This window comes from Lepisma saccharinum, chromosome 8, assembly GCF_977018435.1.
Source record: "Lepisma saccharinum chromosome 8, izLepSacc3.1, whole genome shotgun sequence".
In the NCBI taxonomy this organism is placed as follows: domain Eukaryota; kingdom Metazoa; phylum Arthropoda; class Insecta; order Zygentoma; family Lepismatidae; genus Lepisma; species Lepisma saccharinum.
The window spans coordinates 76,381,632-76,408,945 of record NC_139236.1 but is presented as its reverse complement, the minus strand read 5'-3'; the positions used below and the strand labels follow the sequence as shown (position 1 = coordinate 76,408,945).

The 27,314-nt window shown below is 36.1% G+C and overlaps 1 protein-coding gene across 5 annotated transcripts in view; it reads right to left on the bottom strand.

Moving 5' to 3' along the window:
- Positions 1-5,423: 5,423 nt before the first annotated feature.
- AGO1 (protein argonaute-1) overlaps positions 5,424-27,314 on the bottom strand; it is a 105,909-nt gene continuing 84,018 nt past the window's right edge. For 4 of the 5 annotated variants that reach the window (XM_083126984.1, XM_083126985.1, XM_083126986.1 and 1 more), the window contains 7 exons: positions 26,413-26,597; positions 25,428-25,524; positions 24,868-24,974; positions 22,603-22,732; positions 19,631-19,830; positions 16,531-16,655; positions 5,424-14,699 (listed from right to left, as the gene is read on the bottom strand). In XM_083126984.1, the coding sequence (XP_082983110.1) occupies positions 16,547-16,655; positions 19,631-19,830; positions 22,603-22,732; positions 24,868-24,974; positions 25,428-25,524; positions 26,413-26,597 (828 nt within the window). In that variant the 3' untranslated portion in view covers positions 5,424-14,699; positions 16,531-16,546. Of the gene's footprint in view, positions 14,700-16,530; positions 16,656-19,626; positions 19,831-22,602; positions 22,733-24,867; positions 24,975-25,427; positions 25,525-26,412; positions 26,598-27,314 lie in introns of those variants that run through there. The other variant, XM_083126988.1, reaches the window with a different exon arrangement.

The following is a 27,314-nucleotide window of genomic DNA, read 5'->3' as shown; positions in this document are numbered from 1 at the left end:
AGTGTAAGACCTTTTACCTCGGGACTTTGGCCCACGTGAGGACTTTTGCCAATGGTTTGTTCATCAAATTGAAAAAATCCACATGCACTGCTAGTGGCACATCATCAGCACAGATTTGCAGTGAATGTGTGGTGCGGGATACTGCATGACCATTTGATTGGACCGTACATTCTCCCTGTTCGCCTATGTGGACTCACTTATCAAGCATTTCTCAGTGAGGTTTTGCCTGAACTACTAGAGGACGTGCCCTTGGCACTGAGACAAAGACTATGGTTTCAACATGACGGTGCACCCCCACATTTCGATCGGAATGTGCGCCATTTCCTCGATACCGAATTCCACAACCAGTGAATTGGCAGGGGAGGGCCTGTGCCATGGCCACCTCGATCGCCTGATATTACGCCCCTGGATTTCTTCCTCTGGGGAGAGATGAAACGCCTCGTTTACGAAACACCTGTCGTGTCAGCCGAGGACCTCGTTGCCCTTATCAATGTAGCTGCAGCATCAATAGCAGAGAAACGCCGGGGTTTGGTCGCACTAGACAATCCTTGATTCGCCGTTGTCGCCTCTGCTTGGAAGTACATTGTGGACACTTTGAAAACCGTTTGTGATGAGGTTCCCTTCATCTCCATTAAGCATACTGTGTGCCCTTCAGGGTATGCAACCTATGACAGTTCATTTTTTTCGTTTTTACGTTATGGTGCCCTTCGCTCAGGAAATTTTCTTTGTTTTTTGGTGCCATTCAACACATGGCAATTTTCGTCGATACCAGCTCACGCAGAACGCACACCCACCACACTCCCGTCAACATCTTCGTTCGCGTCCTTTGGGGAATCCCTTAAACCGACATTGCCGAGTGATTTTTTGGCAAGAGCGTACCCAATTTCTTAGTGTACCGCCCAACACCGACGACTTCTCTCCACCCGTTTTGCAATTATTCACTTCGGAAAATCATTTTCCCACGTTTTCAAACGTCAATAACTCGGCAACAAAGCAGTTTCCGGAATTTCGTTACATGAATTTTCCACCTTATTTTCACTCGTACAATCACCTCCAAAGCGTTGTAAACAAACTTACGAAACACCCTGTATACACGCTGTTTCAGAGCGACCCAGACACTACCTTTTTCTCGAGAACGGGAGATCGTATCAAGTTGAAACAAAAAATGCACCACTAAGTTGGGCCCAAGGAATCCGTAGAAAGTATTTGCAACAGCCCGAAAGCCACTCTTTGTGGTTTTAGTGGGGGGCACATGCCCCGTTCATGCGATATTCAAATGGGAAGGGTATGTTTGACATGCAGATTCGGAAAGGCGGGGAAATAATACGATTGTCATATGAAACATTTGTCTGTACTAGGGATGGCCAGATCCGGATCCTCACGGATCCGATTGGTTCCGGATCCTAAAATTTTTCGGATCTGGATCCGTTTTCCCATCCCACATGCGCATCTTTGGAAAGTAAGAATGTGTTTATAACACACTGTTACCTGCTAATATACACACATATATATAGTGTGTGCGTGCGTGCGCGATTTGTAATTAATTAATACACTTACAAGGGAGGTCTAAGTATCCCCCTCCGATTTCCATGAAACTTGGCAGGTGTATGGAGGGGCCCAAAGGAAGAAGTACGTGTTTTTGTGTTTCAGCTAAAAAAACGTTTTAGGGGGAACCCCCCCTCAAATGTCAAGATGAGGAGAAATTGAAGTAGGGATCCGACCCCGAAACCACGTAAATATGGCATAGGAATAAACAGGGGGCATAGGGCCTCTCTATACACCTGCTAAATTTCATGGAAATCGGAGGGGGACACAGGGGTCAGATGATCCCCACTTCAATTTGTCCTCATATTGACATTTGAGGCGGGTTTTGCCCACTAAACATTTTTTTTTAGCCGAAACAAAAAAAAACGTATTTCTTCCTTTGGGGCCCTCTATATACCTGCGAAGTTTCATGAAAATCGGAGGGGGATCCTTACTTCAATTTGTCCTCATCTTGACATTTGACGGGAGGTTGCCCCCTAGAACAGATTTTTAGCCGAAACAAAAAACACATATTTCTTCCTTTGGGCCCGTTTATACACACACCTGCCAAGTATCATGGAAATCGGAGGGGGAAACAGGGGTCAGATCCTCACTTCAATTTGTCCTCATCTTGACATTTGAGGGGGTTTTGCCCCCTAAAACAGTTTTTTAGCTGAAAAAAACAAAAAAAACAGTTATTTCTTCCATTGGGCCCCACTATACACATGCCAAGTTTAATGGAAATCGGAGGGAGACACTTAGATAACCTCCCTTGTTAGTCTTACACTTTGTAATTATATATGCGAACATGATTTTGTAATCCACTGACCGGTTCCAAAATGGCGACCAAAACAATTCCGACCCCTGAAATTTGGTGTTCCAAAGCGAGGAATTACGTACGTAAATAGCAAAACACAAATACTGGGCAGAGTACATAAGATCCTGTACAAACAATTATGGTAACACCGTAACACTCTAAGCTTTGTTTGAGCCGCCCTTCACACTTTCTCCAGGCTTAGGACTGGCAACGAATGGTTTACCGTCACGCACAATACGGAATTCGTTAGCATGTGTAATGGCCGCTTCGCCAACGAAAAAGGTCCTTTTCTCACAATTGATAGCAAAACCATTGTTTGACAAGAGAAATAAGCCTAACTGAAATGATAAGAAAAACGAAAGAGTAATCAGAAACCAATGAACAACGAAAACGAGAATAGGTAAAGCACCCAGTGTGATGCACATTCACCAACTTACAGTAGATGTTCGAAATGTCTTCCCTCGGTCTCAATGCATTTCTGCACACTGACACTGAAATCATTCTGTGCTGCAATAACTTCTGCCTCACTAATCTGCCTGCATGCAGCAACTATGCGCTCGATCATGTCGTCCTTCGTTGTAGGGCAATTTGGTAAACAATTTCTTTCAGTCGTCCCCAGAGGTAATAATCTAAACATGTTAAGTCTGGTGACCTAGGAGGCCAGGGCACAGGCCCACCTCTACCTACCCAGCGAGCATGAAACATTGCCTTCACCTGATTCCTCGCTGTCAGCTCAAAATGTGCTGGGCAGCCATCTTGTTGTAGCCACATGTGTGTTCTGATGAGTAAGGGGACGTCTTCGAGAAGACTGGGCAATTGTTCCTGAAGAAATGTGCGGTACACAACATCCGTAAGCCTCGCTTGAAATGAGGTCCAATTATTCGTCCGCCGATGATTCCACACCACACATTCACAGACCATCTACGTTGATGATCAACCTCTTGCATCCACCGTGGGTTTTCGATGGCCCAGTAATGCATGTTGTGCAGATTTACCTGATCATCACTTTTAAATGTAGCCTCGTCAGACCACAACATTTCATCAAAAAATCGAACATTTGCATTCACTTGAGCTTGAGACCACATGCAAAAGTCTAGCCTGCTTTGAAAATCAGTTCCATGTAGCTCTTGATTCAAGGACACGTGGTACGGATGAAATCTGTGATCCTTTAAAATCCTTCTCACTGTACTTGCGCTGACACCAGAATTACGAGCAACTTGCCTGATACTCACATGAGGATTGAGATGGAACGCTGCAAGTACACCAGCAGACATCTCATCTCGAACAGGCCGAGCAATGCGTTCATGTTTGTGACTGCTAGAAGGCTGAACATTGCCCCTTCTGCCTACACGATCGGCAAGGGTGCGAAAAACATGTCTTGAAGGATGTTCCCGATCGGGATACCTTGCAGCAGCAGAACTATTTCGTTGGCACTCACCCAACACCATGAGCATATCAAATGCTGCTTCGTTCGTGAAAGGCATTATTAGTTCACATTCAACAATTTGCCACTGCAAATTAAGTACAGGAATGCACACTACCCACGAGGAATGCACTATAAAACGTCCTGAGGTACCACACAATGCCTTCGACGATGCAACCACTTGTAACAGACAACGGTGAATGGGACCAAGATTAGAGGGGCGTATTCGTGTTATCAGTGGAAGCACACTGGAACCGACTGCTATGCAGGAGAGCTTGTCACACCTCGACCCATGGTACTTTCCGATTGCCTTTGTTGAACTGGCCAGTGGGAACAGCGTATGTGCAGTCAAATGGAACTGGACGCACCGGCAATTGGCGTACTTTGTAATTTGTCGACTGGGCCAGCATGCTGTTGTGTACTGCAGCCTACCCAACACGTGGGCTTATGCTTATTCCTACTCGTACACAATGGACCTGAAGTTCTACTCACTGTATGTTGTACACTCACAGAGGCATTACGAAACCGCAAACCTCTCACCCAGACGTTCAGTACACTGACGTTACATGTGATGGGTGGCATGGGCTGACAATGGTAGCGAACCAGTAACCATTTAGAAACCTGTCACGAATAAACAGCTGTTTCGCTGGTACAGGATCTTATGTACTCTGTCCAGTGTTTGTGTTTTGCTATTTACGTAGGTAATTCCTCACTTTGGAACACCAACTTCAGGGGTCGGAATTGTTTTGGTCGCCATTTTGAAACTGGTCAGTGGATTACAAAATCATGTTTGCATCCTTTTCGCATTTTCTGTGACCTTTACAACAATGTAATAATCTACCCCCTTTGCCTGTATACATAGTGTATAATATGAGAGATAATTTATGAAAATTTGCCCATGGGTCTGCCCCCTCAAAAAAATACTGTGTACGGGCCTGTGATAGGCACATCGAGCTGCTAATACTTCGGGAAAATGGGTTGCTAACAGCAGGATTTATTTCCGCAGGGCAGGGGAAAGCTGCGGTGCTTAAAGTGGGGGAACTTAGTGTGATGCTTTCCCCACTTGAGAGAATTTTCATAAAACATCCATAGCATTAGAATAATTTGCACAGGTATTTAATCTGCTGTATTTTGACGCTACTATTTCACCATTTGAATAATATGTTGTCTTTCCACATATTTCAGAATGCCTTTGGCTAACAGCCCCCCTAACCTAACAACGTAGGCATGATTACAATTCTAATTGTGGAAATAATGCATGAAGTTGGTTTTGTTAGGAGAGTGAAGTTTGGTGCTGTCAGCTTGTTTGAGAAACAGATTTTCGCCAAGTGTTAGCATTTGGATCTGCCCCGCACCAAACCCATCCTAGCATGGTTTTCGAATGCACAGCAATTTGGACCGAATTTAAATTGAGAAAAAAGGTTGCGGTCCTGTTACGGAACCTAACAGAACCCATTAGAAATTATAGGTTCCCGGATCTTTAACAACCCTGAAATATAACTTTCCTAATGTTATTCGGGGGGAGGGGGGGGGGACAATGCTACGTTTGAAGAATGATGCAATCTAGTAAAGGTAATCTTCTACTTTGAAACTTATTGATGCAGTTTCAACATAAAGCATGAATCCATCTTTAGGTAAATAAAAAAATAAACGAACATATAGAGTGTACAATTACTTTTATTGGTTCATAACCAAGCTGTTTACAGAGAAGTCAATCTTTTCTGATCGAGGTGTGAAGATAGGTCCTCGGTAGCACTCAAGCCACAAAATAAGTACAATTTCATTGATTGTAAGAATAAAAACTTATTTAAGTATTTCTGACATTTTTAAACAATGATATATTCTTTTGATATGCTTTAGCCCATTCCCAATCATTTTCAAGTGGATATATGACATCATCCACATCATATATATACACCTTGCATGAAATGTACACGATATGAAATAATGGTACCAGTAATTTTTATGTACATGTGTTAAGTATATATGATATGATAAAGAAATGATATTTAAGAGATGAAAAAAAATGCTTTATATGGAAAAATGATGAATGAATTTGCAATACACAAATATATAGAGTGTAATATATGACTACTGCAGATAAAGATGATTAAAACTATATAATAGGGATGGGCCGATATGAAATTTTGGCCGATACCGATAAAGTACCGATATAAAATTTACCGTACCGATAACCGATATAAAATTAGAAATGGTCCTTGAAGAACCTGAAATGATAATTGATCTACTTAATAAATGTGTGTTTCGAGGTGACCGCAGTGCAAAAGAAGTTGAATATTTAGACATTTACTTTTTTAGAAAGAAGGGCATTGAGATTATCCATAAAAATTACAACAAAATAGCAGAATTTTACACTAAATTATAAGATATTTATCGATATATCGGATCGGTAAAATAATCTGTAATTTTACCGATAAACCAATACACCGATATGCCTATATCGGCTGATACCGATAGAGTACCGATTAATCGGTCCCATCCCTACTATATAATGAAGATAAATTATGAAAAATTACCAGGGAATAGCCTACATGTTTATTTTATTGAAAACAATGCAAGTGTACCCTGAACAGAAGAAAACTATATGCAACAAGATTATATAGTGCACATAATGATTAATACATTTTTTGAAGTGATATGCAAGGGCGATATTGATTCTGGAGATATGTCACATGGCTCGGCACTACCATAGGACCTTACTTCACAACAATTTACACCAAGTGCCACCATATCAACCTCAATACTTTTAAAACCAGACAGGAAGCAAAATCTCAAGTACATATGGATACGTCACTATCTTCTATAACAGATACATAAGCAGTAAGTTCTAATTGACAAATATATTTTGGTTTGTAATAATTGTTACCGATATACTTCTCTCTTTAACTATCCATCCAGTATTAATTTTGTACTGTTGCATCTGTAATGATTGTACTGGAAATAAATTGGGATTATTGCAATGGAAATTAACATACATTTCATTGCATTACAGGCTTTAGTGATCATATATACACAGAATCAATGAGCTTGAACACAATCTTGGAAGCTCTTTTTACATTACTGCCTAATTGTAAATGTAGTATTTCTACTATTATTATAAAAGTATTTTTGTTATTGACTTGTCACCTCACAGACATTCATCACGAGAGTACCGCCTTATTTTACAAACTTGTTAAGCTGGTTTTGTAACAATTGTAGATTCAGAGAACATTGGTACATCTTAAAACTCCAATACAAAGAACCACATGCCCTTCAAATCTCGATTTTATTTTAGTGACAAAGGTAGATACAAATAAAAATTTTTATGCACATTTAGTAATATTTCATTAAATCAACTTTCTCACTGCACTAAACCACATGATTGAAAAAAAAAAAAGCATTTCTGACATCTTAAAGTAAATCCTTGTTCTTTCTTAAGTAAAATTCATTACATATACTTGCATGTGACTAATAGAGATGAAATATGTTCATCAAACCACAAGTTCTTCCATTATCCTATACTTTTACAAATTGTAACTTGTTAAGTGCCAAATTACTTGATTTTAAAGACGTATATTGCTATTAAAGCAATGTAAGAATAAAAGGTACAGTTCCCCATGTTTATTGGTGTCCATTTTTAGGCATATAGATGGTATGTGGAGGTACAGTTCTACATATTCATGATCTCGGCAGTAAGCACCATGCCAGCCACATTAAGTCCCTAAAAATTTTCTCCTGATGGTACACTGGCATTAGAAAAAATGTCTAATGACAATATGCGTACACACAACCATCAGTTTTTTTTTCTAGATTTACAATGAAAATGTGGACAAATAAACCATTTAATGAACGCAGAACATGTTCAAAGGCAAATTTTATTCACAAAGGGCTTTTTTTAATAACTGGAACAAGTTTATATGATTACAAAGTTCAAGTATTCTTTGTTTTATGGGGTTTTCTTATAGTCTTTTTTAACAGATTAGCATGGATTAGTAAGTGAATCAAACATTTTCTTGAAAAAATACTCCCACACTCGTTCTGTTGACAGTATTTGCTTGTATTCTAGAATTTCTTTTTTTTTTTAAATCCCAACTTTCTGCCCGTTTTGGTTATCATGTATTGATCTACTTAACTCCATAGTCACAGGAGTGTAGTTTTAGTAAAAAGAAGTAGCAATATATGACACTAGTAACACATCACTAAAATTCATTTTAGAGCAAAGTTTTCAAACCTTACATGCCATATTAGCAAGATATGACTAATTTGTTGAATAAATATTAAGATCCCGTATATCTGCAATATGCATTCATTGTAACAAAGCATTTCAAATTTCAACAGCCACGGTAAAAAATTCTATAAATGCACAATTATGTTAGGACAAAGATAAAATTCTTCTACAGTATATTTATAGTTTATATCATACACGGTGACCACACATCCTTTATCCTATTTATACATTATTTCAGAAAGATGATATTAGTCTAGTACAATTTCTTTCGTAATTATGACACACATTACTTTGTTATAAAGTTTTTTGACAAGTCTTATCTTTTGCATAATTTGGAAGTTTCAAGTTAAATGAGAACTTGTTATTAGAATATCCCTCACAAGTGTTGCAGCCAAATTCCATGAGACCTTGTTTCAAAGTGAAACATTTTAGATTAATATACTAGTTCACATTTTATGTTAGCCCAGCTTGTGTAAAGCCTTGTCACAATTAGGGGTGCGGATTTTCTTAAAAAGGTTGTCAATTTTATCAGAAATATCCCCACATTCTTTATTCCTTATGGAAAATTTATTTACAAATTTTGAAGGCAAAACATACCAACGAGGTCTGCTAATTCTAATAATTAGTGCTAGGATTTTCATGACTGATTTTTTTTGTCTAATGTGTTCCTGAAATATATAGAAATTCATGTTAGGAATTAAGGTGCTTTGTTAGGGGTTATGTATGCATAGTTGGTCATTTTCAGCATTTTTTTGCTTCTGAAAGGTACATAAAACTTTCTTTTTACAATTAGCCATATCCAAAGAGAACTATATTGCATCTTTTGTGTCAGTCAAAGTGGAAGACATTGTTGGCTGACAATAGGCTATCAGTTAAATTTGAAATAAAGGATAAAGCATCCATTACACAATGTAATTTGGGACTCTTAAACTGAGTAATATGAAATATGAGACTACAGGCCCATAGGGAGCTGAAGCCTAGGGTGCCATTAGAACCCCCCCCCCCAAAAAAAAAAAAACAGTCAGAATATGCGACCAACTTGGCAGGCGTAGATTCTATGAACACACTGCTGGAATTTTCTCTTCTCCAAAGTAGTAGTAGTAATATGTTTTAAAATATGTTCTTCAAGAACTAAGACATAAGAAATATTCTTAAATATGCTCATGTTTTTAAAATCGCAAATGCAAACTATAAATCTTTAAATATTATTTTTTTATAAGTTTTTCTGTCACATTTCAAAATTTGTAGGATGTATCACAAATATCAAAGAACGCACATAAAATGTCAGTGCTTTGTAGTGTGGGGGAGGAGCACCAAACCACAATCCTGCGTAGGGGGCCAAAATATCTACCTATAGGGTTGTGTGACAATTATCCTAGCATATGGTATTAATATTTGGAATAAGATATGCCATAAAGCAAACTATTAAAAAAATGTGTTGTTGTTAAGGCACATTTATGGAATTTTTAGGTCACTCATAAAAATCCTAGCGCTAACAATAATCCAATGACTCCTCTCCCTCTTCATACGAATCCACCCCTTAGATTCAGCTGGCACAAATATGAAATTATTATTCTTCATAGTGCTTTCTACGCTGAAGAAGAATTAAGCAGCCGTTCTTGCAATTTAATATTTGCACTAATACATTTTGCAGGCAGAATAAAATGACTTGCTATGTACACCAGTGTACGCTTCCATGGGAAATGGCTCATGAAAACAAAAATTCACCACATGAAGAGATAACTATGGAAAGTGGTCAGCTTCTGATTGTCCCCCTTAGTTACCTATGTGGTCTCCACGGCCATTCCCCATGGAAGCACTATTTTAAAAACTATGATACCACTACTGACTAACTTAGCAAAAGTTAGCTTGATGTCCGCAGAAGTAGCGCTACGATATACTGAATTTCTCAGTTGACTTTGTGCACTTGTAAACTTTGTGACCGATGATCGAACTCACGTAAACTTCACCACAAGGCTATCGGAAAGCTTGATATATCCATGCAGTATTTTATGATAGGCCAAGGCCCTTGAAGGACTGTCGTGCCACAGATTATTATTATTATTTTATGATGCAATGATTGAATGCAGCAATAGTTTTAGAACACCATGCTCTGATAAAATGAAAATGTAACTTTCCACGTAAGCATGGATGTGAATTGAGAAGAAACAGAATATTTTCAGTTTTTTAAAATATTTGAAAAGAAACTGAACACTTGCGATGATTACGTTGAAATTTATACTATCTTATTAATTCCTTCATTCAATATTATTATTTTACAAGGAAAGTACAAAAGATTTTGTCGCTACTCTATCCCCGATTCAGACACTGGAAAACAGAAAGAAATTGAAATGCATTGTCAGACAATTACACGACAACAGAACAGTATTAACAGAAGATTTCTCTAGATGCGCACCAAGCCAGTTTCTCTAGAGTTCATGAAAATTAAACAAGCTTTCAAATGCTACTTAGTGTTAAGCCCATACACATTTAAAGTTATATAACTGCACAAAGTCTCCTGAAGCACCCTGTACATGAACAGGAAAATGGGTTTTCAGTATGATATCAAGTGAAAATGACGAAGATACAGATAGCTGTACACAAATGACTGGTTGAAGAATTTTGGTGGCAGATCACGTATACTTTGCACAAAAGAATAAAATCCTCTCAATCATGTTATAGCAAAATTACTTGCATTACACTAAAAGCTATGGCCCAAGGACCAATGTGCATTGAGAGTAATGTCCAGACATTACAGAGAAATTGAGGATTGCTTATTTTCGGTTAGCATGCTAAATAAAGTTCCACAGGTAATCAACTAAAAACTTCAAATTATTGAGGACGAAGGAGTGGGAACAGATTAAGATATAGGCAGTTGTTCTCAGTTCTGTCAAACAGATGGAACTACTGAAACTTGACAGGAAGTCAATGGCATACACAGTGAAGTAGATTTTTTCACTTAAAAACAACGTACAGTGGAACTTTCCTTTTGCAATTTAAAAAAATTATCCAAGGTGATAAAAACTTAAAATGTGGGAAAAATGTATAACATTTTCCTTCATTGGGACCATGAAGAACGAATGTAATGTGCGGAAAATGTAAAAGCAGGGAACGTTAAATTGAAAAGTCCACTGCAATTTTGTAATGCTGTTTGTCACATTGCAAAGTTTGCTCTTTTATCTTGCAGACAATATTGACCTGTGGCTTGGCCAGGACTCAATCCAAGATTTCTGATATACTGTGCCATTGCTCTACCAGTCACCTAGTTTATAACATTTTCCACTTCTACATTACCTGCATAAGGATCGTCATTCATATATAGAATCCGTCCTTAATATAAAAGCTACCAATTACATTATAATCTTACTACAATGCTACTATTGGTTCCACTACACTGGGTCTAAGTTGGTATAGTATTGTACAAAATCTTACAGATGCAACAGGATGTTCTAACCATGATTTCTGACAGTTCCAAATCCAATTATGAAACAATGCATGAAAAATACAAAAAACCAAATTAACAGGAAAACAGCAATACACTTTAAGGAAGTCAAATATTGTTAGAAACTTTCAAATATATTACAAATGATATGTTTATAATGGTAGTTGTATTGTATTTAGCCCAGCTTCTTATTTCGACATGTGTGTTACAGAAAAGGAAAATATATCAAGAGGGGAATCTCTCCTAATTTCACACTTATACGTTTTACACAACATCAGGCTATATGAACATAAATCCACTCAAACATGATCAATAAAAGAAATATCCTAACATAAAGTCTTTGTAAAAAAAAAAAAGTATGTCAATAAGGGCCTCTTATAAATTTGTAAAAGCTAAAAATTCCTGCACTTTTTTTTCCATTTTGCATAATTACTAAGGAAATAAAAAGGGGAGAGCATGAATAGTCATTTCAAAAATAAACACCTGCTAATGGATGGCACATAAAATCTGAAAAAACAATTATACTCATTTACTTTTAATTGATACATCTTAAACTATAAATTCACGCAGAGTTGCAACTTCAAACTGACATGATAGAAAAAAGAATCACACACAATACTGAAGTTTTGTTCACGTTAACAACAGGCTTTGTAACAAATATTTGTTTCCACAAATCTTGACAGTTGATTTACGACTTTTACACTGTTAACAACTTAATAAAAAGAGGTTTATCAGAGTTCAACATATTAGCTGCACTTGCTCCCGTGTCAACAGATATTACAGACACTGCATGAGTACTACCAGACCAACACTTACAATACATGCATATGGAATGTTGGACGGCATCTAAAAAGAGCAAAGATAATAACCTCTTCTTCAATTAACTTCATAATAATTTTCCTTCCCATTGTAACAATCATAGTTGATAATATTGCATAAGTATGACCAGAATCAACATAATACGAGCAGAAATTCTTGATTTGTTACTTTGGAGCACATCATTTGGATCAGAAATCTGATAAAACCTTAAGATTTATACAGCAAGAGCCCTATCATTTTATTGGGCAAGTACAAAGATCATTTTTTTTCTAGAAGCTGAACATTGCATCAACACTACTAGTACTATTAAGCGATTTTTCTTATATATATGTACATATATATTTATATAAAAAACAACAACAAATGTGGACCCTTCCCAACATATTACAATGAACACAGTTTATGCAGGTCACCAGTCTAAATTTCTTCCAACTCTATCGACCTTATGAGAAAGAGAATCTCTGGTGTGCGAGTTATTTTTCACTTCGAGCAAGATCATAACAATAAACTTAAAACCGATACTAAATTTGTTGCATACAGAAATATCTAAGGGGAAAAAATGGCACATAAGATCTAACACTACGAGTGAAAAGAAAAAAAAGTACTTTCCTTAAGAACACACACATGAATTGCAAAATGATAAAACGAGGTTTATTAAAAAGGCACAGAAATAAAGAAGATATAATGGAATATTTTTTTAGTAATACTCTTTTTTTTTCACCAGATGATATATTAATGGAAAAAATGTACAGATTCATTCTGTGACTTTCTTTTGAATGTTCATCATTTAACATTAGAACCAGGATATACAAAAATACTCTTAGTGCACAGCTATGTAATATGAAAAAACAGCTCTGCACAGTGGAATGCTCATCAGTTCTTGTCTTATCTTGAGTCCTGTCTCAAAGTATAGCTAATTGAACTCAAAAAGTTGAGCACGTTTTCATGTTCTTTTAAAGCTTACTTTTTTCCCTTTAAAAATGATTACAATAACAAATAGCTGAATTTGATGGGATCTGAATGTCATTATGTATGAAAAGATTCTACCATTTCATGTCTTTAAGCACAGAACATTATTTTCTAAGCTTCTGGACATATATGCATCGATAACTGAAAGACATGGAGACATCTTTCAAAATGAGACATGCATTTACTGTTACAAAATTAAAAGATGTTGAACACTGATGACTAGAAGATATCTGTTCCGACTCTCTTGCAGAAAAGATAAACACTAACCCACAGAATAGAATCATTTTTTATAAAAGATATTTTTGATACATACATAAATACATCTACACTCTTAAATGTTATATAAAAAAAAATATTACTGTTATCTTTATCTCTTGCAAGTTTGTGTAAAAATATTAGCTGCAGATGAAAATGAGATTGTTTAAATGGAAACCAATGAAATAGATTTGCTAAAAGCTACCTTGAGTACAAAAAGTAATAGAAATACTCAAGCATCTTATGTTAAAAATTACAAATTGCATTCACTTAATTTAAAACAGAAAAAAAAACTATATGCTTTTCTTAATTCCCATATCTTTGGTCCAATTACTTCTTTCTCTAATAACAAATTCATGATCAAACAAATATTGCAAATTTCTCATGTATAATACAGATCTCTTGTCTTATTGCCAACAAATAAATGTAATTCATATTAGATCACGGGATGAACACAGGAAAAGAGAATAAAAATATTAGAGGAACATGAAAAATCATTTTATACTGAAATGCCTCAAAATACTTAAGCTCTCAAGCTGTTATTTAAGATAAGTTACAATACAACTAGCAACAAACTTGATTCCTAAGAACATTAGTACGATCACTCTTTCCAATGAGAAATTCCATTACATCACTTTATGAGCAACAATTAGGTGCAATACATAAAAAAAAAAGATACAAACTTTAGGAGAGCACATATAAATTCCATAACACTGTTACTTACAAATATCCAACACTTTTTTTAGACAGAAAAAAAAAAACGAGCAAGTTGACAAGATGGCAGCACTATACTCCCAAGCTTTCTTCTTAGCATTATGTACAAATTTGTCTGGGAGTCACTATTTTGTTAACTTCATTGACGTATATTATCATTTCCATGACGATTGTATTCTAGGGAGGTAGGAACATATCACATATTCCTTATGAATGACTGAAGTTGTCTATGCAATTCATTTGAATGATACATAATATGCAATGTATAATGCTTGCATCATCATCACACAATTTAATGCAAGCCCATCATCAATTTTCCACAAAATTAATGCTAATATGGCCCAGGTAACTCGACTTATGTACAAGTAAAAATACATTAAATGCATTAATCACTGCAACCCGCGAGCTGCAGTGCATTTATGGTGCATGCAGAAACATACCAGGAATCTGCGTATCACACGGAAGTCCAACAACATATAAAATCTTCTGGTCTCGACTCTCAAACTACCTAAAAGTAATGAAGAAAAGGAGGTGTGAAGGCAAATTCTTTATAAATCAACAATGTATTTGGTGGAACCTCGATTTTTAACTTTTCCTTCGGTCTGAATTTGTTTTAAAGTCCACTTTATGCACAGAAAGGCTAATCGGGTCTGGACCTACAGTTTAAAGAGGAATATGTGCCTCCACTGTGTATCAAACCCAGAACCCCTTGATTACAATACAACGACTTTACCACTATGCCATCAGGATGGCCCTGATTTTAGTTTATCACGGAATTGAGGTAGAAAAACTTACAATGTGGGAAATTATAAGTTCTGGGAAGATTTTGTAACATTATGCTCTATTTGGACCATGCATGTAAAATCCAGAACATAAAATTGGGACTCTACTGTTCATGTTGAAACTGTTATAATAACAATTTATTCATTATTTACTAGTATAAACACAGCCTTCCTTATTGCAAATGGTGACTTTCTTTACATTGCATATTTTTACATTAATATTCAATTGAAGGGCCTAGTGGAAAAGGCCTCACCGTGGCCGAAATGAAGGTAGCAATGTACAGTAATACGTATGCTCACACCAACTGCTGGCAGTTTCCAGAATGAGCAGAGTATTGGATAGTACTGGTTGGTACCAACTGATGATGTTTCTCCACTAGGATCTTCAATTTTTCTCACGAAAATTGAACATATATAGTCCAAACAGTTCTTTAATGATTACCAACAACTACTTTATATTTTAACTATCATTACCAACATGTTTTATTAACGTGTAAAAGAAACATTGTTACTCTTAGCAAATATGAGATACACAACTTGAAGAAATAAAGTGAATGTATATTTGGAACACACCTTGCTTACATAATATATATGATTCTATTACACTGAAGTATGATTACAAGAAATATGTATCATTAAGAATGAAGGCTGAGCTCATACAATTCCTGATTCTCACCAATACCAAAGTTTGAAAATCATAAAAATTAAAAATTGTTCATTAAAGCTGAAAAAGAAGGTAAAACATTTGGGCAAATTTTGTTGTGCTGTGTGTATTGTTTTTGAACAAAATAATGCTATTTTCATCAGCAGCATCATAAATTTAATTTTCACTGAAAGTCATCATATCCCCCAAAAAATCAATCGTCTAACGAACACAAAAATATTGATTCCACAGAACGTTTTAAAAAAGCACTAACAACTTATAGACCAAGATGAAAAAAACAACAGACTTTTAGTGAATTTACTGATCGTTTTCACCCCTGATATTGGAACTTTATTGACACTGTCAAAATTTTCCTGCAAAATCTGCTTATTATTTATTAGGGATGGGCTGATATGAAATTTTGCTCGATATCAATAGAGTACCAATATAAAATTGATTGATTTGATATAAAATTCCAAATAGCCCTTGAACCTGAATAGATCAATGACCTTCTTATTAAATGTGTGTTTCGAGGTGACTTTAGTGTAAAGGTAGTTGCATATTTAGACATTTACTTTTCAAAATGTAGGGCATGGAGATTATTGACAAAAATTATAACAAAATGGCAGAATTTTGCACTAAATTGTACAAATTTACAGATATATCGGATCGGTAAAATAATCGGTAATTTTACCGATACTGATCGAGTACTGATTGATCTGTCCCATCCCTATTATTTATGAAAAGTAACAATATACAGAGTACCGATTGATCTGTCCCATCCCTATTATTTATGAAAAGTAACAATATACAAAGACAATTATGTGCAAGTTTTCAAATCTAAATTCAAAATTTTGGTCTTATTTCTAGCTCACCAGTGTTCTAAAAGGAGGGAAAGAATGACATATACTCACAATTCAGCATCCTGCATCAAGCAAAATACATGACTTTCTTTGTGTCGGCATGGACCGTTATTGCTCGAGCCATTGCACCTGGAGTTCTGTCTTCACTGCACCCGGATTGATGAGAACCTTCACCACTAGGGGACAAAACAGAAATACATCAAATTTCATATCATAACCTAATCAATTAACAAATTGCATCATAATAAAATTCATATTGCTTAACCACCGTTTGAATCTGGGATTATAGTACTTTGTTTCTCTACCTGATAGGATAGCTCATGCACTGACAAAATAGTATGGATGCAGTTAAAAAGTTTTTTGTTTCTTTTTTTAACATTTTAACCTTTAGCTTCAAGCTGTTTCACAACCATACATTAGATGTACAAATTAATTCTCAGCCTCAAAGTAATTGAGTAAATATTTTTACCGCCAAACTGAAATGTATTCACAAAAACTGAAATATACATTTTGAAGGTTGAACATTACTCCACTTTTCCACATACCATCCACTCACATTTATATCTTTGTCCCACCGTGACACCAATTTTTCGATGCACATGTGGTAGAAATCGTTCGGGTGGACACATAACCAACGACGCATGGCTGTCACAACTTCTGTCGCAGCTGAAGTGTTTGCCGGCAAGGTGTTCCTTCAGTGCGCCGAACAGGTGAGAGTCTGATGGGGCCAGGTCTGGATTGCATGCTTGAGAATTTCCTAATGTCAGGAATTGACTTTTTGCATCACTGATACAGTCACATGGGGACGATGTGGAGAATGTCATGGAGAATGATGACCTCCTCCAGAGATTTTGTTGGAACGTTTACGGCGCAGAGCAGCTTGTCGACGATCCAGTGTGGCACAATATGCAGCAGCATTTACAGTTGCTTCTTTTACCCCAAAATCAGCAAGAATGACACCCTGGCTGCCCCAGAAAATTGTTAAGCAAAACCTTTCCTGCAGACGGGGTTGTGGGTGGAGGCGAGTTTGTGCGTTTCCATACCATACTCTGTTCCTTTCGTTCAGGGGTGTAATGAAAAAAAACATGATTCGTCCCTGGTAATAAAGTGGTCGAGGAATGAGTTTCCAGCCCTATGGTACCGGAGCAAATGCTCAAGACTGTATCTCATACAGTCTTCCATATGCTCTGGTGTGAGCTGTCTGGGGACCCATCTTGCTGACACTTTACGATACCAAAGTTCTTCATGGATGATGGTGTATGCACCATATGAAATGCCCATTGCATCCGTTGTTGGCCATCTCATGGAAAGGTGGCAAAATACATGTACTTTCAAATGTATATTTCAGTTTTTGTGAATACATTTCCGTTTGGCTGTAAAAAATTTACTCAATTACTTTTGATATCCCCTCATATTTTTGGTGAATTAAATATGAAGATTTCGGTACAAAATCTGAGCACAGTTCAGGATCAAAAGCGGTATATAAAATGGCATTTCAGTGTTAAAATGGTGAATACAATCCTAAATTTGATATAGAAACCATACTTACTGCATAAAATAAACTTTTTCTTTCTAATAGCACATTTATGTAGTTATTAGGGCATTAAGTATATTCCTGAATAAAGGAGTACATTTTCTTGCTTTTCAAATACAGCAGAATTAATCAATTTTCCATGATTTTCGTAACTTTCAGGATAATTCAGGCTTCAGAAAATGTCACGTTGGTAAATAAACTGTAAATTTCGTGTTTGAGTTTATTGTACATGTTCGGTTCATTTTGCATCATTTCGTGACAAAACATTGTAGGAGAATGCACCTCACACCTTTCAAAAACATGAAAAATGAACATTACAGTGTTTTTTTTTGTTTTTTTTTTTTTCTTTTTCACATTGTGAGTTTCTGCCAAAAACTACCTATTATAATTTACTGTTGCAGTTGTTCAAATTGGAACTTTCTCTGCCATGTTTGGGCACTCCAATACCATCCTACAAAAAGGTAAAATGCCAGACTAGCAGATGACGTAACAAAGAAGTAGTAGAGTCGTTCAAGAAGCAGCATGTCAAGTTCTGCCTGGTTTTTGCATATCAACTAAAGAAAAATGTCACCGAGGCAAAGGAAATGATTTGTTCAGCATTGGGTGAATTATGCAGCATCAGCAATTCCGGAACGGGAAATTAAATCTGGAAGATGAACAGCACCCTGGTCAGCCAAAGAAAGTGGATGATGATGTAGAATTGGAGCAACTGTTGAATGAAAATCCATGACAAAACCTGCCATGGCACTAGGAGCGACCCAACAAGCTATTTCAAACTGTCTGCAGAAGCTAGGGAATATATACGAGGAGGGCTATGGCACTGCTATTTTCCTGCTATTGTGGTTTAAAAGGAAGGACTTTTTGTTCAAATAGTGAGTGGGGATGAAAAGTGGGCGTTATACGATAACCCCAAAAGGTGAAAATCAAGGCCTAACCCTGGTGAACCAACAACATTGGACTGTGAAACACATTATTCGTGAAAAAAGTTAGTTTGTGCATTTGGTGAGACATGAAGGAGGATTTATATTATGAATAGCTGCAATCAGGTGAAACCGCCAATGCTGAGCATTATAAATGTCAACTAATTTGTTTGAGTAAAAACAAACAGGAAAACACCATGTACATACTGTGGGATTAGGCAGGTGATATTGCTGCATGATAATACCATGCTGCACAAAGCAAAAGGAACTAAGGAAATGCTCTATTCATTGGCCTGGGGAGTTCTGCTTCATGCAGCTTATTTCCCTGACCTGGCCCCTTTAGGCTACCACCAGTTCTGATCCCTGCAGCACTTCAGAAACATTCAAGAGGTGGAAAATAGCTGGTTGAGTTTATATAGACTGTAAACCACCATCCTTTTATCACCAGGGAGTTCACCAACTGTCCGAAAGATGGTAACAGTGTATACATTCCAATGATTATAAAATGTAAGACTACTTTTTATGTACCTTTTTTATACCTTTAAAATAGGCATAATTAATTTATACACCTAATAGTACTGTGGTCCAGACAAATGTCTTTAGTCTCTTCCTTATGAACACAACAAAGTTTCCTATCAACCCAATATTTCTATGAATAGCCTGTACATTAATAATTGTAAATGCTAGTAACTCTTACCTGTCATGTTCCTTTTCGACTAGATGGTACCGTGCCCTAAATGCAACAAGATGCGCATAGTACGCAGGGGCAGGTATGGACACCGACCTCGTACATCTGACATACGTGTGACACAACTGGTAGGTTAAGCACTGGAGTTCATCGGCATCAAAATGATTGTCATCCCAAAGTACATGATAATGACTTGGTCGACTAGTACCCTGAAAAGAGAAAAAGTACATGTTATACAAAAAAACAACTTGCATTTTGTCAATCAAATAAAATAGCACTTTTTTTTACTGGGATAACTAAGCAGTAGCACTGGAAACCTGGTTTATGAAAAAGAAAAAAAATGCAATAAGAGATGGGTCTATCTCTACGACTTAAAAGTATTGAAGTGAAATAAGAACTAAGAAGAAAATCCCATGGAACCCTGAGTTCTCACACATTTTCCCTTTTCTCACGTGCTTGTAAATATTCCAGGACGATTCTTGAATACTATACTTTAATATAATTTACAGCATATTTTTAGAAATAAAATATCAAAATACCATCTTCAGTTTGACAAAGTTAAGTGTCCAGATAAGTGTCCAGTTAAGTGTCCACATCGTGTCCAGATAAGCAAATTGGGACAAACTACAGTTTCAAGTAGAATACAAACCACAGTGCAATGTGACACTAGAAACGAAACCCATGACCACACTTAGAGGCATGTAAATTTAGTTTCTGATGAAAACACGAAATATGAAATAACATGCTGTAATGTTCTTTTTTCATGTTTCTGAAAGGTGTGAGGTGCATTTTTCTACCCTGTTTTGTCACGAAATAATGCAAAATGAACTGAAAAATGCGAAATATACTCTTAAACACGAAATTTACCGTTTATATACCGACGCGACACTTTCTGAATTATCGTGGTAGTTATGCAATTCACGGAAAATTGATTAATTCTGCTGTAAATATTTGAGAAGCTAAAATGGACCGCTTTGCACAGGAATAAACTTAATACTCTGGTAACTACAAAAATGTGCTACTACAAGGGATAAGTTTATTTTGTGTAATGAGTGCAGTTTTTAAATCAAATTTTGGATGATATTCACAATTTTAAAACCAAAATGTCATTTTATATACCACTTTTGATGTGATTATTCACCGTTATAACACCAAAATTTTATTTTATTTACCAAAAATATGTGCCCTTAGTGATAGCACTATCAGGGAGGCAAATTTTATTATTAGTTCTAATTGTCTGTGTTACCATGTTCTGAATATAGCTTATGATGGTGTAGCCCAGTGGTTCCCAAAGTGTGTGCTGTGGCACACTGGAACACCGTGACTGACTTACAGGGGCACTGCGAAATGTTTCAATATTTTCACTGAATGACACTTACTTCCAAATATATGCTTATTTAGTACTTTTACACATAAAATGTTGCTGAATTTGAAATGTGTGTTAATTTTTTAACTTAAGGCAAGCAACCTAACCACACTAACTGAGCATTGCAAGTGTTAGACAGGCCTAGATTCTGACTTGGGCACCACGGAAAAATCTTGAAACACTAACGGTGCTGTGAAACTGAAAAGTCTCTTGTAGATTCAGATTCAACGTTTTGACTAATAACATGTACCATGATAAATTACAATCAGACACTAAATACTAGGGATGGGCCGATATGAAATTTTGGCCGATACCGATAAAGTACCGATATATAATTTGCTGATACCGATAACCGATATTCTACTGATCCGATATAAAATTAGAAATGTTCATTGAAGAACCTGAAATGTTCATTGATCTACTTAATAAATGTGTGTTTTGAGGTGACTGCAGTGTAAGAGAAGCTAAATATTTAGACAATTACTTTTTAGAAAGAAGAGCATGGAAATTATACATAAAATTTACAACAAAATGGCAGAATTTTGCATCAATTATAAGATATTTATCAATATATCGGATCGATAAAATAATCGGTAATTTTACCGATAAACCGATATGCTATATCGGCCGATACCGATAGAGTACCGATTAATCGGTCCCATCCCTACTAAATACAATATTGGACAAAGTTGTGAGAGCAAGTTCAATGCTTTGGAACTCACTGCCCAGAAGGTCTTTATACAGATCAGTGGGCACAGGTATTCTGGGTAATTGAAAAGCTGACAATTATAGTCAGTGCAAGGACTTTATCCACAACAACTTAGCTGTGGATGACGAACAAGAAGAACTGTTCCACCAGGATATTCACAGAATGGAACAATAGTACCACGGAGGATAGGACCCGAGTTCCTCGTATAAGAGGATGCAACACTGCATAAGAGGAGAAAGCAAAGTTTGTGGTGATACAGTCTGTACATTCATTCATATGTCCTTGGTCTGTTTGGCAACATTAATTTTTTAAGGCTTTCAATATAATTGCTAAGTGATTCATTCCTTTTCCCAATTTTTCATCAACTGCATAACAAAGAGGGTTAATTCATTCATAATATAGTTTATCATGATGAGAGTTTCTGTTATTTTCAACAATATCATATTGCATTTTGAACCCAACTGCACAATCTAAAGTTCTTTTTTAATAGCCCCTGTCACACTTTTCACTGTCGTTTCTCTGTTTAGCTAACTCTTTTCAGTCAAAAACACTAAAAACAAACCTGTGGCAGACAAAAAGTTAAAATCAATGACTGAACATTTTTGGGCCATTTTTGCACCCTTTCATGTACACTGAGAAGATATTTTCCTTACCTACAATTCTTACCAGAGTGTTAAAAAAAGTGAATTCAAAATTTGTTGAGAAGTTATTACATTAATTTTTACATGGGAACACTAGTAGCAAAGTAAAATTCCATACAGCACCTACAAAAAAAAAATATTTTGCTATTTCTGACTGTCTTAGTTATAGGCTGATTTCCCTGACTTCACATTTGCCAGGTCAGTTTGAACCTTCTACGTTGCATACATACTGCTTTCATTCTCCATGCATTTCTTAAATACATACCTGAATTCCTTGGTGACTGCAGAGGTAGAAATCAAACTCTGTGGGATGTGTGATGCCAACATCCACTGTTGTTCCAGCTGGGATGTTTCCAGACTTTCCAGACTGTTCCTTCTTATCAGCACAAAACAACCTGGTAACAAAAAAATGATACAGTAAATATCAATGCATATTCATCAAGACACCTGAATACAGTGGAACCCCTATTACATGTTCCTTAATTTCACATTTTCCCGCACTGCACCCCAACATAGCCAAATGTAATAAAATTTTCCTCGATTTTACATTTTCCCCTCATTTTAAGTTCTCTCAGCTTGGTCTCCTGAAAAACGTAAAATCGAGGTTCCACTGTGTACATGTTTAATGAAATTAATCAGTAATTTATAGGCTGTTAAATATCAGTAAAATTGCAAAATAATTTTAACAGTCCAATATTCCTATGAGTAGTATGAAAAACTCAGTTCAAAATCCTGTGATTGTCTTATTAACTTTTATGAATATAAAAGTACACAAGTACGCTAAAAATTTATTTATCCAAATTTGACGGGGCCATGACCATTTTGGATATATATATATGAGGGATGGGCCGATATGAAATTCTGGCTGATACCGATAAAGTACCAATATAAAATTTAACAATACTGATAATCGATATTCTACCAATCAAATAGAAGATTTCAAATGGTCTTGGGACAACCTGAATAGTTCATTGACCTCCTTAACTCTTTCGCTGCGCTCGTCGCATTTATGCACAGCACGCCAGGTGCCTTGCTCCGCGGAAGTCGCATTATTGCGAGTTCATACTTCCACTCGCTGCGGGTGTCGCATTTCCGCAGTACGTCGCTTTTAGTAGCCTTCAGACATCTGTTGATACTATTTGGAACTATTTGAACTTGTAGTTTTGTTTATATCCGTATGATGTCGCTAATTACGCCTCAGTTTAGAATATGAGCGTTGAGTGCTCTGACATGTCAGTTTCAAATGCATGTTCGAATGTAAATAACATTTCTTCGTCAAGTCGTCAACACTTGTCTGATAATGATGTTACTCAACTGTTGAATCAGGTGAATTAAGTTGTGACGATAATAGCGACAGTTTTTATAAGACTTCAAGTGGTGACAGTGATTGTGTAGTGTCTGATAAAGAATTTGTACCGCCGTCCGTAACATCATGGAGCAGAGTGCAAAGCAGCATTGATCTAGGTGCGGGAAGTTCGACACAGGCAAGTGCTAAGTTACTTGGTGACAGTACAGTATTTAGCACACACAGCAGAAAAAGTTTTCGCCACCCAGTATCTTGATACTACTTATGAATTTCCACGCTGCTCCACCACTCTGCGTCATCCTGTGTTTTGAGAAATACCATACCATTAGGGACTACAGAATGGTTTGCCAGTGCAAGGAATGACTTTTGTAATTTCTCTATAACATATTTTGCAATGTAATTTTTTAAAATTATTCTTTCTAATTTTTTTCAAAATTTTTCAAAATTTCAATTTTTTTCAAAATATCATACCACCAGGGACTACAGAATGGTTTTCCAGTGCAAGGAATGAATTTTGTAAGTTCTCTCTCATATATAATGCAATGTAATTGTGAAAATTATTTGTTTATAAAAGAAATATTTTTTTCAAATTTAATTACGCAGCCAAGGGATATTGTGTGCCAGAGAATTCCGCAGCGAAAGAGTTAATAAATGTTTGTGCATTTTAGACATCTACTTATTTTAAAAATATATGGCATGGAGATTATCCACAAATAACAAAATAGAATTTTGAACTAAATTATAAGATATGTATATATAGGCAGGAAATGGCAATGGATGATGATGATATAGATATATCTGATTGGTAAAATAATAGGTAATTTTTGCATGCTGCAAAAAGTGTGTACAGAATTATAAATGAACAAATATGTTATTCAAGTACATGTATGCAGATCGACAAAGTAGATCAACCTTAATTTTATTTTGAAATCCCTTTCAACATAATAGTTAATAAAGAGTGAAAGAAGTATTGTTGTACAAATTAATGGTTCTGCAGTGGAGCGATGCGTATTAAAACCAATGACTTCAAACTTCTGTTGCAAAAGTGCAAGACTTTAGTGCACAGAATTAACAAATCTTTCCCCTACTTTTCTTCTTTCAAACTCCTGGGGAAAAGCTTATTCGAGGGTGCAGGGTACTTGAATAAATATGGTACATTAATACAAAGCTAATAAATACGGTTTGGTAAAGAGAAGTGAAATATTGAAAGTATTCATACGTTACCTTGTGTGATGCCGTTTCTGAACCACAATAAATGTGATACCAGGTTTGTAGTCTCCCTCCAACTTAATGCAGGCTTCTCGAATGGCAGTTAGCTCATGCTGCAAAACCTGTGTGAAGAATTGTAATTGAACAAATATGTTATTTGCGTACATGTATGCATCTATTTTACACAACTAGGCTCCAAACCAAAATGCTTTCCAAGTCTAAGTATCTTCAAAATTATGCAAAATGAGCAATTCTCATTAATTAAATTCTGTGCCAATTCCATTACCGGCTGATATTTTTACAGAATCTGGGTGTTCTGACGTGATTCTGTTGCAGATTCCTTAAAACTACCCCACAACCACTCATACTTAAAATGTCATGCAGTATGGGATTCAGCATTTTGCATTCTAGCAGTAAGCCACTGATAATTATTGTGTCACACATTTTATTAACACAAAGGTTCATTTCTTAGTTCTTGGCAAAAATTACAAGTAGGAAGCACAAGTGAATTTATTGGCTGAACACAACTTTATCACTTTTTGTAATTATTGCAAACAATGTGTGTTAATACTTACATGCAGAAATTGTCCTTCCGAAACTCCATCTCGATACAGAATTATCCGATGAGGTTTATATCCTCCTGTGCTCTTATAGAACATTATCAACAATTCCCTATTGAAAAAAATAAAGTTGTGAAAAGGCGAGAACACATAAATGATAATTTCATTAAAAAGCCTTTAATTATCAGCATCTTGCCCAAAAAAAAAATTCAGACACTTTTCAGCTTCTTTTAAAATACGTTTCCAGACCAATCTTTAATGTTTGATCAGTAATCTTGAAAGTTCCCATAACCACTGTTGGATATTACAAAAGAGTATAGTAAATGCTACTGTTAAGTGGCTTTCATCCTTGTGGCAATGTAAGATTTGTATGTGTGAATAAATATATTGACAGAGTAAGCTTGTAAAAATTCTGGGGAACCAGGAAACAATTGTCACAGCAACAATAAATACGGAGGAAGCAAAATTCTTCTCATTTGTTGTATTAAAGTTAGGCACTTGCAAAATTTTCATGCAAGTTCTGTACATAAAGCACTCAAATAATAATAATTTTCACCAAAATAATCAAAATTGCTTCCTTCAGAAGCTTGTCCACAGATTGGAAATGTGATCTCAGCAAAGCTCGAACATTAGTTTTCTCGGATTTAATTGTTTTGTTATTAGTGACAGCAAAAACTTAGATTGGAAATTCACTGCATACTGCTTCATATTTACTTTGGCACCAATTGCAAATTCAACCAATTTGTAAATAGTCACACTGTGTTGACTTTCTGAAGACCCTTGTACGTTCAAGAAGCAATGCAATCTAAGCAAGTACTCATGTGCTACGTGTATAGATGAGTTGTGCCTGAATGAATATGTTTGTATATTCCATGTAATTTCTATTGTATTAACTAAACGCAGTTTACGCTTTCTGTAACTGGAGGTTCAATCCTCTGTAGAAGTGCAAAGCAGACATAAATAAATAAAATAATTTAGTCAGTACACAGAAGACGCATACCTAACCATGGAGCTGAGCTCTTGAATAATTTCTTGCCTATGCTGCTGAACACGTACAGTAGCTGCATAGCGTGAAGGATGGGCATCCATGGATCCCACAACTGCAGCAATGGAAGGTTTCTTATTGTCCCCTGCTGGCGGATGCGTCACATCGGCACCAAGGAAAATCACAGGTTCATTGAACACCTGGAATAAAAGAGAATCAAAAACTTTTAGTTATTTTGCTTTATAATAACAGTACCTTCATGACTGGCAAGAATTTCTTGCAGTAAGTGCCCATAGCTCTCTTTTTCTTAAAAAATTGTTACTCTAAATGCACCTTTAACCCTTAAATGCCCAGTTCGTACACTTTCGTACCAAGCTGAATCATCATGTGGCATGTAACTTTAGAACTTTCTGGGACTCAGAAAATGATTTTATTGCTACATGAACCATGAAGTGTGCCATTAGTAGGGACATGCAGATTTTGTTTTGACGGAAAAGCAAATGTGAAATAGCATGTGGTAATATTCATTTTCGATGTTTTTGAAAGGTGTGAAGTACCTTTCTCCCCACCATGTTTTGACATCAAATGATGCAAAGTGAAGTGAAAAATGCAAAATAAACTCTGAAACATCAAATTGAGTGTATGAGGGGTCCAAAAAAAAAAGGAATTTAAAATGTTTGGACTTGGGCACCAGCCTCAAATTCACAAGAATAGATTAAAGTTTGACAATTTTCATAAAAAAATGAAGTGTGCAGTGGATGCATTACTGAGTGAAATGCTTACAAAATGGTTGTGCAACTATTAAATTAACTCATACATATGAACTCAGCATCATGTTTCATATTGACCTCACATTTCGTATATATAAATATATATGTGTATGCTCATCCAACATCAATCGAACGTTGACAACAAGG